Consider the following 12,622-nt stretch of genomic DNA (forward strand, 5'->3'; position numbering starts at 1 on the left):
GTGATACTGTAGTGACAACTTTTTAGGGTTTGTGAGTGTTTTTCTTTTTCTTTGAAGCTTCTGTGACAGCTTACACTGCTGTGACAACAAACAGCTGGGCCTGTATTTTCCAAAAAGGTATTCAGATCATGTGAAGAAGCAAAGGATGTATTCTTTCTTCCCTGATTTATAAATATGCAGCTCCAAAACCTCAGAAAGGTTAGCTTTATATGCATATATCCAAAATGTCACTTCTTGGCACACAGGTCAGCCAAGAAGCCACAACACTTTTGCAGATAGTGAAGCCTATTTTCTTTCATTTTTCTTTTTCTGATCTAACATTGCTAATTGGGTAGGTGAGCCAGGGATGCCTTTTTAGGCCCTGTGGCTGTGGGAGCCCTCCCCTCTGATGCCCTGTCACCAGGAGCTGAACTGCCTTACAGTTTGTACTATTTGACAGGGAAATGACTACGGAGACACCATGCAGGGGAAGATCCAGCAAAGGACAGCTTTTACAAAGCAACTGCTAGATAATAAGGCAATTAAAGATGAGAGGTGCAACTGGAAGCCACTGTTCCAAGCTGCCATGTGCTGCAAGGTGAAGGGGACAGCAGAGGAAGCAGCGGGAACAGTGACAAGCAGCCCTGCCTTCCTGCACAAATCTGTTACTTTAGCTTTATTTAGTGAGAAAAATCACAAGGATGGATGTATCTCTACTTGTCCCACTCTGTTTCTCTCCTGCTGCCTAACCCTATCTTATCTAATAGCTACAAGCTGGATTTACCACAATCCACTTGCAGATGTCAAGGAGAAGCAGTGGTTTAAAGTCAGGTCCCTGTGCACAAATCACACTGGCCCTGAGTCTGAATTGACATGAAACCAATGGAAACAAATGGGAAAAAAAATGAACACTTTCACCAGGAAAGGCTGCTGCATCAAGCACCCTCCTGGGCAGAGCTCAGCTCGGTGCTGCCTGGCTATGAGGGGACACACAGCACACATACTTCCCACGTGTCTCTCATATGCTATTTACATGTTACAGAGATCTGCTGTGCTAGAAAAGCCCCAAGGCAGTTATGCACCTACACTGAATTTGTACAGATTATCTACAGAACAGAACTGATCCTCTTAATCCAAAAAAGCAGCAGTTTCTCTCAGTGGCCAAGATGGCCATGAGTGGCACAAAGGGCTCTGTGAAACAGAAATACTTCCCCTTGCTTGCAGCATACTTGATGTTCCCTTCTGTTAAAGCATAGCTAGAGGAACATTTCAAACTTCCTCAAAGCTGCGAAACGGCTGTTGGTCAGCTGCACATAGAGATTTCACACGTGTTTTAAAAACCAGCTCATCCTGAGTCAGGCTTTAGCTGCAAACTCTTCAACAGGACCTGTGTGGCCACAAAGGAAAGCAGGGCTTTTTTACACTAAAAATCACCCTTGAGCAGCAGCAGGAAAGGCACCTGCAGTGCTAGGAAAATGTGAAGGTTACAAAAAAGCAATCAGCCCTCTTTCTAGCATGTGTTTCATCCTGCAGGACTGAGATGGGGAAGCAGCTCAGCAGTCAGATCAGTGGGACAGCTATCACCACAGTGCTGGAGGGAAGGAAGAACCACAATGAAGAAAAAACCAGACTCACACAAATTACCACCACATAGCTTGATCTTTACTAATAAAGCCAAAGAACAAAACATCAGCATTTTTTTCCTCTTTTTCTGCCCAAAGAGCATTTCCATTTTTAACACTACTGCTTTTTGCAACAGATGGACTACACACGCAGACAAAGCAAAGCAGGGAATATTAAGACATTTTCTACATTGGTAGTTTGATGTCATTTTTGAAGACATTGCCTTGGTGAAATGCACTTTTTCACCTTCACACCGTATCTTTCCTTAATGGGCCACCTAGATATCAACGCTGTGACGAACAGAAAGGAGAAGCCATGGGGAAAGTCACGTGAGGAAGACGAGGCAGATGCACTGTCAGACACTTCCCTGCTCGATACTTTTCCAGTCTTTCTCAGTTCTGAGAGGATTCTGCAGAGAAAGATGGTGCCAGGCCTGCTAGGCCCCACCACGGCAGAAGGCTGGCTATGGTACAGAAAGAGCAGGTCGCTGACTTGCTCATTATCTTGACAGGTACACTCCAGCATCCTGGGGATCTGCTCAGCATTAAGCTGTTCCAAGTGTGTATCTACCTATGTATTTTTAAAACTAGCAGGCTTTAATTCCCTTTAGGCTCTGGCCAGCCAAAATCACCTCCCACAGGAGCCATTCCAAGCAGGGTAGCCAAGGCCAATGTGCATATAATTACTGAACAAAAAAACCTGCCAGGTGACCCCCTCATTACACAGTCTGTACAACAGAGGCATGGGATTTGTCAGGAGGGCCAATGGCTTCTGTCTGTTTGCAGGCAGTTCCTGTAAATGTGGTGAGCCCTTTCCCTGTTAACACACCCAACATGCTCTGCAGCCACAGTGGAGGGGAAGGAACAAAGAGGTGGGGGGTGATGTGAAACAGCATCAGAGCTGGCGTCTACCTCCTTTGTTAGTATTTCTCTGAGACTTCACCCTGGGAAAGTTTCCTTCTTGGCTTATCTATGGGCATGATCAGGGATCCACCGGCTGAAGAAAGAAACACAATTAGCCCTTGGCACTCTTGGCATGGAGGAATCTCTCATCGAGATGGTCTCTGCTGGTACACTGTGCATTGCCTCTGTGACCAGCTCTTCCTGTTCCTCACTGATCCCTCACATTAGTAACTCCCTCTGTTCCTCACTTTCTGCTGCTCTGCTTCTGTTTGCTTCAGCCATGCAGCATTCCCCATTCCCACTGCCTTTCAGCATTTTCCCCCATCCCTGGCTGTAGAGATGCAGCTGGGTTTGTTGCTCTCACCTCACCTTCTGCCCCCTTTGCCAGAAGGGTGGAAAAGTCTCTTCTGCTGCTCCCATGTTTTAATCCTACCTGAAAAACCAGCAGACAAACTGCTACACTGTGACATTAAGCCATTCCTGCACTGACACTGCTGCTGTTGTCCAACAGAACTGAATGGAGAAATTATTAACATCCCAACGGATTTGGCAACAGACACTGTAACGCACTCAAGGAAGTCACCTGCAAGGTGACGAATCCAGAAAGATTTATGCAGGAGCAACGATTCATCTCCAAGCACAACTGCAGACACTGGAGCTCAGCAGATGGCCCACAGGTCACAGATATCCTGACGTGTGCCCAAAAGGTCAAACTCTGCCATCTGCCACACTCGCACCCAACAGAAGATACCAATTAAAATCAGCACCTGGAATGACAGAGCACAGGGAGACCTGGGGGAAGGATGACCACAGAGCCTGAGCGACTGAGAGTGCGTGACACTTGGGTACTACCTGGACACACAGACCTGCTCCAAGAGTACTCAGAGTATGTCCCACTTCTCCCAAACCAATGGCCTGATATTCATGAGCACCTGGAGGCAGGTCTACTATTTCACAACCCCGCCACACTACACGGGGAAGCAAAGCACTAGCAGCAGTTAAGACTACAGGAAAAGAGCTTTTTCTGTGTGGATTTTAAGGTGAAATATACTTCAATTCTAGCTGCTAGCAATGGCTTCATATTGCTCAATAATCCTCTGCAGCCTGCACAAGCAGCTGGTATTTATCACTCCTGTACTGCTACATGGGAGGGGAGAGCCCAGAACAAATCACTACCTTGGTTCCAAAGTAACAACCATCCTAAGCTACCTACATGAGAAACTTGCCCTGGCGCCCTCCCTTGCTCATCTGTATATGAGATGCTGCAGGACAGGTTTATTCCAAATCCAGGTCGAGGAAAGGAGCAGCAGTTATGCTGTCCAGGCTCTGCTGTTGGTGGCAGAGCGAGCTTAGTCCAAGTGACTCCACCTGCAGTGTAAGCTCATGGCATGGGATGGGGCTTTGCAGCAGTGGGGAGAAGCATCTCCACCTAACACACTAACGAGCTGCAGGTATCAAAGGAAGCCTCTCTTTCAGACTTTCAAAGAAGCCTCCCACAACAGCAGCAGAAGAAAAGCCAGGTCCCTTCCAACCTGCTAAGTTTCTGAAAACAGAAATGGCCTCATGCCTCTTCATCAAAACAGGCTGAGCTCCACCAGCTTAGCTTGTAAGGACTGTGGAGAAAAAGGCAGGAAAAAAATGAACATAGAAACGTTTCTCATCCCTTTTTAGAGCTGCCAGCACACCAGTGAAGCTGTGCACCGTCCTGCAACAAACTCTATCTGCGGGTAACCACGCTGCAGAAAGCAACACTGCTCTTGTGAGTCATGCAAGAAGGTACAGGACAGAGATTCACACGGAGACCAGCTTTTTGCTAACAACAAAAGACTTGGATCAACACACAACACCAATAAACGTGCAGAGCATGGCAAAGACCTAAAGAAGACAAATACAACAGAAAAGAGAAAGTTCAAAACTTGACTTCTCCGGTCCTACATCTGAAGGTGTCACTTTAACAGAACTTAAAGTGTGGCTTCTCCTGTTCATGCTCTAATGACTTCATGGTCCTTTGGGGCAGGAGGGGTGAGAAAAGGGCTTTATCCATCTGTCAGTTCAGCGTCGAGTTGGTTACCTATCAGAGGCACTAAACAGTCTCATCTCTTTTGGCATCAGTTTCCTTTCAAAATGATGGTTTTAGCCATCCTGTTCCACTTTGTTTTCCCTCCTTTGAAGTCTAAGTTCAAACGCTGGAAACTGGGAAGTCTCCGGTACTGAAATGTCTGAGAGGAAGTGAATAGCTCCAGCCATGCCTAAAACATAATGAGAAAGAGATCTTTGTGCACATTAAAATAGCACGACTGACAGCAAAGGCAACAGCATCCATTTGAACACCTCTCTTACTAGGATCTTCTTTTAAAGAGGTGAATTTAGGCCCCATGGAAAGGCAAGTTCAGATGAACTTTGCTCAGGAAACCAAGTTTTATTTGAAAAGATCAAAGGCAAGAACCAAGATGTCTCTGCTAACCTCTCTTCAACTGAAGAACCTCAATGCTATTTCAAGTTAAGAGAAAGTTAATCCAGGTTTGGACTGTCCTTCATAATTTGAGCAGCTCTTGCGTATTATTTCTCTGGTTAAAAGAAAAAGCCAAAACTTTATTATACTTGTGAAGTACAGATTCATTTCCTCACTATTCATGAAGAGGTCATCCAGAGCCCAAAGTGCATTACCCAACAGAACTCGTAAGGTGACAGACAAGGGAAGCACAACAAGGAAATCATACAAATACAAGCTCCGTTTTATGATCAAGCTAAAATCCTATTTTATAAACAGCTATCCACAAATAAAGGAACCTTTCTATATTACAGCATCTGATGGAAACAAAACAATTAGAACAATCTCATAAGATGCACATGCAACTTCTGTTCAAAGCATGCATGTACAGGCAGTATTGGACAACTGCAAGCAAAATTTTGGCTACAAAAACAAAGAAAGGCCAAAATTAAGACTTTTTTCATCTCAAATATGAGACTTTTCGATTTTTATTTTAAAAATCCAGACAATTAAAAACTAAAATAAAAGCTGTAATCAGCATTAAAGCACAAATCATCCTGCTGTTGGCACTGTTTCACCTTCTCAACAAATTTCAAAGCTTTTATACAACAGACCGTATGCTTGCTTTTTTTCCCTCCCTACAAGAGCATGCAAGGGTGCTCTCAGGAATAAGAATACTTATGCTTTTCTCCTTTCAGCATTAAGAAAACAACTCTGTATTTAGAAGGGCTGCATGTAACTCCTGCTCTCTCGTGTTCGTTCACGCCCTGCATTGTTTATTTGCAAATATCCCTGCTCGGATGCTGTAATTTCAAGTACCAGCGGCAGGTGGCGCACGAGGCTTGTTGTTCATGGCGCAGCCGCGCCGCTACCTTAAGTCCCACTTGGATCTGTAATTCCTTGCTACTGATTCTGTAAAAGGGTGGTACACGGAATAGAAAATAAGCTACAAATAAAAAACCACAAAGCTCTAGGAAAGTATCTAGTAACATCTTGGAACTTACAGATAAGCTCCTAAGAACTCTGCATTGCTTTCCTGTTCAAGTGATTTGGGGTCATATTAAAACTACCTTGTCCTTGGTCAAGTATGGCAGCAGAGAAGGCCTAGTTCTGACAGGCAGCAACTAGTTTGAGACGCCCTGCCCACGGCTGCTTCTCTGCCCAGTCCCTCTGAAAAACCACCTGTGACAGAGCTGTTGCCTGGACTTCTCTTTGCTTTAAACCAAGTGCATCAGCACAGCAGAATTTTATTCTGGAGTAACACTGGCACTGATTTTACATTCAAACTGCTGAAATGCAACGAGGAATGAAAGTTGTGATTGTGAATGATTTTTCTTGGTCCTTTTCTACCCCCTGCCACCGTGCCTTCTTTTAGCCAGAGGTGATGGTGGGGGGGTTTAATAGTGGAGGAATCCACCAAAGACTTCCCAACTCCTATGCATGTGCCAAAATTGCAAGGATGCCCCTCTTTCCTGTAGTACAAAACCATTTGCAACACCATCACTTTACCTTCAAAGAGGGAATAAGGTCGGTCAGGAATACGACATCCATGTGCACCATACTCCAAACACCATTCAGCAAACTGGGGAACACATTAAAAAATATATTTTTATTTAAGACTGTTAAATGCAAGCTTGAGTATCTGAATATCATTAATAGGTACAAAATGTGAAGCAGTGTAAGCAGACACACAACACATAAATCACTGAGATCAATTTTTCCTCCTTCAACCATGACAAGGCCACAACCAGGTTTTAAAATATGCATTTACATAGTGTTTCAGTTTCATAACAATGAAAAAAAAGTGGGGTAAACATCTGCTTTTTGTAAATCAACCCTGCTACATATCAATGAAAAATGCTGTAAGAACAGATATACTCAGTCAAAATTTTACTAATATTGTATCAGTTTCTTATCTCTCTTGGTGCTTAATTTATCCACAAACTCAGGACTCACAGCTCTTAATTGCATTGTGGTTTTCTTTCATCTCTGTGCACCAATTTAGAGATTAAATCTTCAGCTGCCATTAATTATTTTTATTTATTTGCTCTCCCCAAGCCTTATGAAAAAGCATTATAAATACAGCTAGACAACTATGGTCATCAATATTTTGTTGCAGAAGATGGGTTACCATTAAGAAGAGTTAACAGTGTCTTTCTCACATTTGACCAACACTGCTGCAGCAGCTACACTGGACACACGTGACTTATGAACCACACCTGGATCAATTCAGTAACAACCAGCTACTTCCCCTGTATGGCTCCCCAGAGCATAAGGGGGGCACAAGTTCCCCTGGCATTTCTGTGCTGGGACGCAAACCACTGCTTGTTCGAAACACAGTGCATAGACTCCTGCAAAGCAAACAACTGAGAGGTCTCTCTCTGCTCCCTGCAATTTGGGCAACCTGCTAGCAAACATGTCAGCCTAACTAGAGGGTGCCCCAGCCCTGGAGTTGGAGCTCTATGGGGTGTAAGCTTGATCCCAGAGCCATTGCTCTTTCATTAGAAAGATATGGGTGGCATCTCCTCTCTTCCTTCCCACCCCACTCCATTCTGTTTAAATATTTAGCGGGGGATGAATTTCTCTTGTCTTGATAGAGGTATGTGCATGTGTGTGAGTGTCTTCAGGAAACACAAGGAAAAACCACAAACACAAACATTGTGATTCACACTGTTATTGAGAACTGATTAAACATTTTTGGGCCCCCTCTACATATAAATCTTCAAACTACAGTTTAATTCTCCCATATATCCTGTCTTAAATGTGAGAACCAAACACGTTTATGGCATGTTTCTAAGCTACAATCAATTCTTGCAACATCCACATCTGATTGCATACTAGACTTTATTATTACTTCTGGCCTGGGAACTGCAACAGAAATTTTTAAAATGCACCCTAGGCTACTGAAGCACAACAATCATTTGCAAGTTCATAGCTTCAGCACAACCCAGATCCTGTAAGGCACAGCATCTTTGTTTAACTGAGGCGGGGGCGGGGGGGAGAGAGAGGGGAAGAAAAAAATGTTAGGAAGACATCTGACATTATTTGTCTCACAGACTGGGCATACTTGCCCCGGACAGTGGCAATCACAAGGCTGAACAGCACAGGGCTCAATGCTGTGTTGCCTGGAGCCCAGGATGTCACAGCCCCTCTCTCCTCTTACAGACAGGCCAGCTAGAAGTGCCTCAGCCTCCTGGGACCCTGTCTGATAATCTGAGAGAAAAGCCGTGAAGGTGTGAAGCACAAAACAGGGGTCTCCTCTATTCAAGTTTTTGTGGCTCATTTGTGAAACCATTTCATGGCTTCCATGAGGTAACCAGGGATTCCGGGCAAGACTCCTGCCCCTGAGCCTGATGTTTTTGGTGTGAAGAAGCACCCCTGGGAGGGGAGCCATCTAGTTCTCTCAGTTACATGCCTCTAGGTACCAGCATAACTGCATGTTTGCTTCCCTGCACGCTGTGTCTCAGAAAGAAAAGATTTCAAAAATGCCAGACAAGCAAATTCCTCTGCCTGTTTCAAGAGTTCCCCTACAAGGGGATGCTGCAGATGTGAAGCAGCAGAGTGGCTGCAAATATGCTGCCTGACTATGCCAGGCACCTTCAGCAAACAGTGTTTGGGCACTGCCCCACAGCCTCCTTCTTAAAGGTATTTCAGGTATATAATTCTTTTTTCTGGCTTTGAGACAGATACGTTTGGTTTTCTCTAGCTTGGCGTGGACAAATATCAGGGCTCTCTTGGGCCAGAAATGCAGCACCAAGAGGAGCTGCCAATGCTGCACAGAGCTGCAGAAGGTGTGCTAGCATGGAGGATGGCCGGGAGAGTTGACAGCTGTGCTGCCAGTAATGCATGCAGGGTGCTGTGGCTCATGCATCAGCAGTGGGTGACTCCAGCGTAACAAAGTCATACATTCGCTGTGGGACTACTAGGGTTTTATTTCAATCTCTAGGATGCAGGTATGTCTACAGGTGTCCTCATAGCATGATGCTTTGGTAAATGTGAGACAAGCAGCAGCTTTTTAAAGCTCTGCTGACAGAGGACAGGCTGACTGCAGAGATGAATACAATAATTTTACGTATGGCCAATATTCACTAAAAAGCACCTAGGAAGCAACTTGTAAAATTTCATTTGCAATATTTTGTAAAAGGCCTCAGCTAAATAGCTGTGTACACAATGTGAAACCTCATGTCAGTGAATTAAACTGGAAAAAAAAACCCAACAAACCAAACCAAAGTCTTCCAAGGCAAGGAAACAGGCAGAGAAAGTCCTCCTTCAGTAACTGCTAGCACAGTCAAGAGCTGATAGCAGAACTTGGACAATTTCAGTGGAAAAATTCTGAGTGTGTCTTTCTCTGCAATTTGTATTAATAAAAAAAACTCTAAGTGAGCAATTTAGTAACTGCAATTCAGAGCTCTAAAAGCCCCAAACAGGCTCTGAAAACAAGTAATTACAAAAGACTACAAACAGTATTGCTTGAGGACCTGAGGAGGACAGTGGATCTCTCAGTGGAATAATTAGCACCACATAACATCACTCTGTTATTGTTCAGGCAGGCTAATTTTCAGGCTCTTCTTTTCTTCTGAATACATTTAGTCCCTCCCCTCTTACAGAACATTTGTGTGTTTCACTCTGCTTCTTAACACAGTGCTTGCCCCACATGCACAGCTGAAGTTGTCCAGTCAAAATGTAAGTGGAGCAAGTGGCGGGCCCTGTTATCCTACCCAAGGTCCCAGCCAGCCCCAGTGCACATCAGCCCACTCCCACCCCAGTTTACCCTTGCATGGGCACTGGCATGTGAAAGGGAACAGCGATTTTGCTGGGATGCTGCAGAGCTCACCTTGCAGGCTCGGTAGAGGTACTTTCTGTCCTGAGTTAGGTTATAGAGAGACAAGAAGGAGTAGCCATTGCCAGCAGTACCATGGCAGATCCCGTACCCTTTTCTCAGTAAACCTCTCTGCCAGATGACATCGCTGCAATCCATAGCATCTTTCAAGTATTTATCCTCTTTAAAAGTCTGTGGAATAAAAACAGAGAATAAACACACATCAATTGAAGTACTAATGAAAACAAAAGGAAGATGTCCCTGAGGGATGTTTTACTGTTGTGTGGGGTTTTTCCATATAAAATTTATTTTGAATTTTAATAATCCATTCCTCATAGACTTGCCTTTCTTTTCTTACTAAGTTGTTTCTCCTTTCCCTGCATGCTAAAAGAAAAAACTTTTCAGGTTTTTGTTTCTGTAATCAGGACCCCAAAGAAAAAACTCAAGTTCAAGGTCTTTCATTCTAAAGCCTACAATCTATTTGAAGGGTTTGTGGTCCTGTTTTCTTCATTTTCTATTCCCAAACCAGAATTTGGAAACACAGAAATGTGATGCTGCCTCCAAGAAATGTAAAATGGAATACTGGATATCAAATCTAGTCCTAAATTGCTAGGTCCTGGTCTTCATGACTAATTCTTCCTGATTACTCACTGTCTGCCTTCAATTCCATGCCAAAAATGCACAAGAATATCTCTTCCTATACAAGTACTCATAAAGGCAACGTAGGGTTCCTGCATGTACATCTCTGTCACATGTACAAGCAGGAACCATACATTGCCTTTATGAGTACTTGTATTAGTTTATCAGTATAGTATATACTCAGAAGCAGTAGCCAGTTTGAGCAAAGGAACAATTTTGCAAAGTCTATTGCAACTGAAACGCACTTAAACATAGAGAGCCCATCCAGAAAGAAGCACACGAAAGCAAGTAATTTAGCTGATTACCACCAGAATTCCACCTTTATAAAGCCACTTTGTTGCTGACCTTTACCTAAGTCACTTTACAGATCAACAAACAAACAAAACCCCACACCACCACCACCAAAAAAAACCTACCAAAAAACCCCAACAACAAACCTGATGCTCTACTGCGGACTTAATCCTCTGGAGATGGCATCCCCTGTCAAACTATTTAAGAAGGCAATAGTAGCAACTAACATGCAAGACTCTTAAATTCAGAAGCTTGATAAAGGAAGTGGCTCTCTCTGATCAGGGTTTGCCAGCTACTTAGCCGTAACATTTTGAATTAAGGCTGGGCAGCAGTACTTGATTTCCAGCACAAACACTGCTGTCTCTTATCACAAGTCCCGGTGCCTGGTACAAAAGCATAGCCAGCAAAACACACTCCGATTTTTTTCTTTCAGTGCTTCAAAAAGAGGAATATAAAGAGTAATAGAAAAATGTTGTATGTTTCATCACCTTAAACATAAAAAGAGGCCAAAAAGGAGACTGCAAATCAGAACTTGGTCCTATCCCTCCTACTTCCTGCAAAACATTTTGTGTTGGGGAAAGCATCACATTGACAAAGAAGGAGAGAGTGGAGAAGTGTTAAGTCAATCTCCTACCACAGGCCAAAGAAAAAGCAACTGTGACTGCTGCTACATGCAGCAATGCTTTAAGAAATTTACAGTTCACATTTCAGGTAGCAGCATGAGTAATTATTCCATAAACCAAGCCTGCTTTTCATCAGCCCACCCAGATGCCAACCAGGGAATCTGTCAAGGAGGGCTGTCAAAAGCAAGAATCGATTTGCATAAATTTAATTAAATGGCATACTTTCAAATGTCATGCAAATCAGAAGCACACAAGAAGACAGGTAGCAAATCTAGTTAAGAATGGAGACGGGCAAGCAGCAGGCTTGTGGTAGCTCAGCTGTTTTATTTGTGCTCTAGAAGAGGCCTGGGATCTTGGCTCTGACATTAAGTTCTCGAGTTATATCTTAACAAACGAATAATTTATGGAAGACATTCTTTGGCAAGGCACACAAACCTACACTTTTGAAAACCAACATAATTGTTAAAACTCTAGGGATGAAGATAGGTCAATATTCTCCCACCCAGGACTCTGATGCCAAATTGATTAATTATATGTCCCTTTCCCAAGAAAACCTAGTATCTAGTGCCCTGAGAAGCAATTTTACCCACTTATTTTCTCTTTACAAACATACCAATGTAGGTATTCTGAAGTTTTTAGGTGTCTAACCTGGGGTTTTTGTTTAAAAGCCTAGATCTAGAAAGATACTGAATTAAAGCCTTGCAATCTAACAGGCCTGCATACAAGTCTCTCTGTAAAGATAGAGGTATATATACATATCTAAGTGTGTTAGAGCTTACACCAAGGTTGTGGGTTTCATCCAACCCAGAATACTCAGTGAATCTGTGAAATCTATGAAGACAGAATGATTCACCTTATATGCTTGCATGAGCATGTGGATGACTCCGGGGGCACCATGGCACCAGTGAACCAGTCTGTCAGTCTCATTGCTGAGTGATGACGGGTAATTCCCAGACCGGAATTTTTTATGACGCATGTAGTCAATGCTTGGCTTCACCAGCTCTGCCAAGGTCTCCTGGTCCACATTTGCAATTGGCTGAAGAAAAGATTAAAATAAACATCACTAAACACATCAACAGAAGTAGTAACAAATTGTGTATCAACACTTAATTCTACAATCTGTTTTCAATCATCCTACATACGTGCCCTTGATCCAAATACTGTGACTCACATCCTAGAGATTTAATTAATGCCTGCTTATTATACCCTTGTGAAGAGCATTTTTACAGTTATTACAAAGAAATTGGGGCACCAA

At 43.4% G+C, this 12,622-nt stretch overlaps 1 protein-coding gene across 1 annotated transcript in view; it reads right to left on the bottom strand.

The window, feature by feature from the left end:
- Positions 1–1,619: 1,619 nt before the first annotated feature.
- The window catches only part of LANCL2 (LanC like 2), a 32,132-nt gene continuing 21,129 nt past the window's right edge, over positions 1,620–12,622 (bottom strand). The window contains exons 6-9 of the mRNA XM_042043027.1: positions 12,221–12,403; positions 9,830–10,006; positions 6,505–6,577; positions 1,620–4,753 (exon numbers count right to left, since the gene is read on the bottom strand). Coding sequence (XP_041898961.1) covers positions 4,638–4,753; positions 6,505–6,577; positions 9,830–10,006; positions 12,221–12,403 — 549 coding nt within the window. The 3' untranslated portion in view covers positions 1,620–4,637. The remainder of the gene's footprint in view (positions 4,754–6,504; positions 6,578–9,829; positions 10,007–12,220; positions 12,404–12,622) is intronic.

This window comes from Corvus kubaryi, unplaced genomic scaffold (assembly GCF_017639235.1).
Source record: "Corvus kubaryi isolate FWS band 111438036 unplaced genomic scaffold, C.kubaryi_AGA036_p1.0 37398, whole genome shotgun sequence".
In the NCBI taxonomy this organism is placed as follows: Eukaryota; Metazoa; Chordata; class Aves; order Passeriformes; family Corvidae; genus Corvus; species Corvus kubaryi.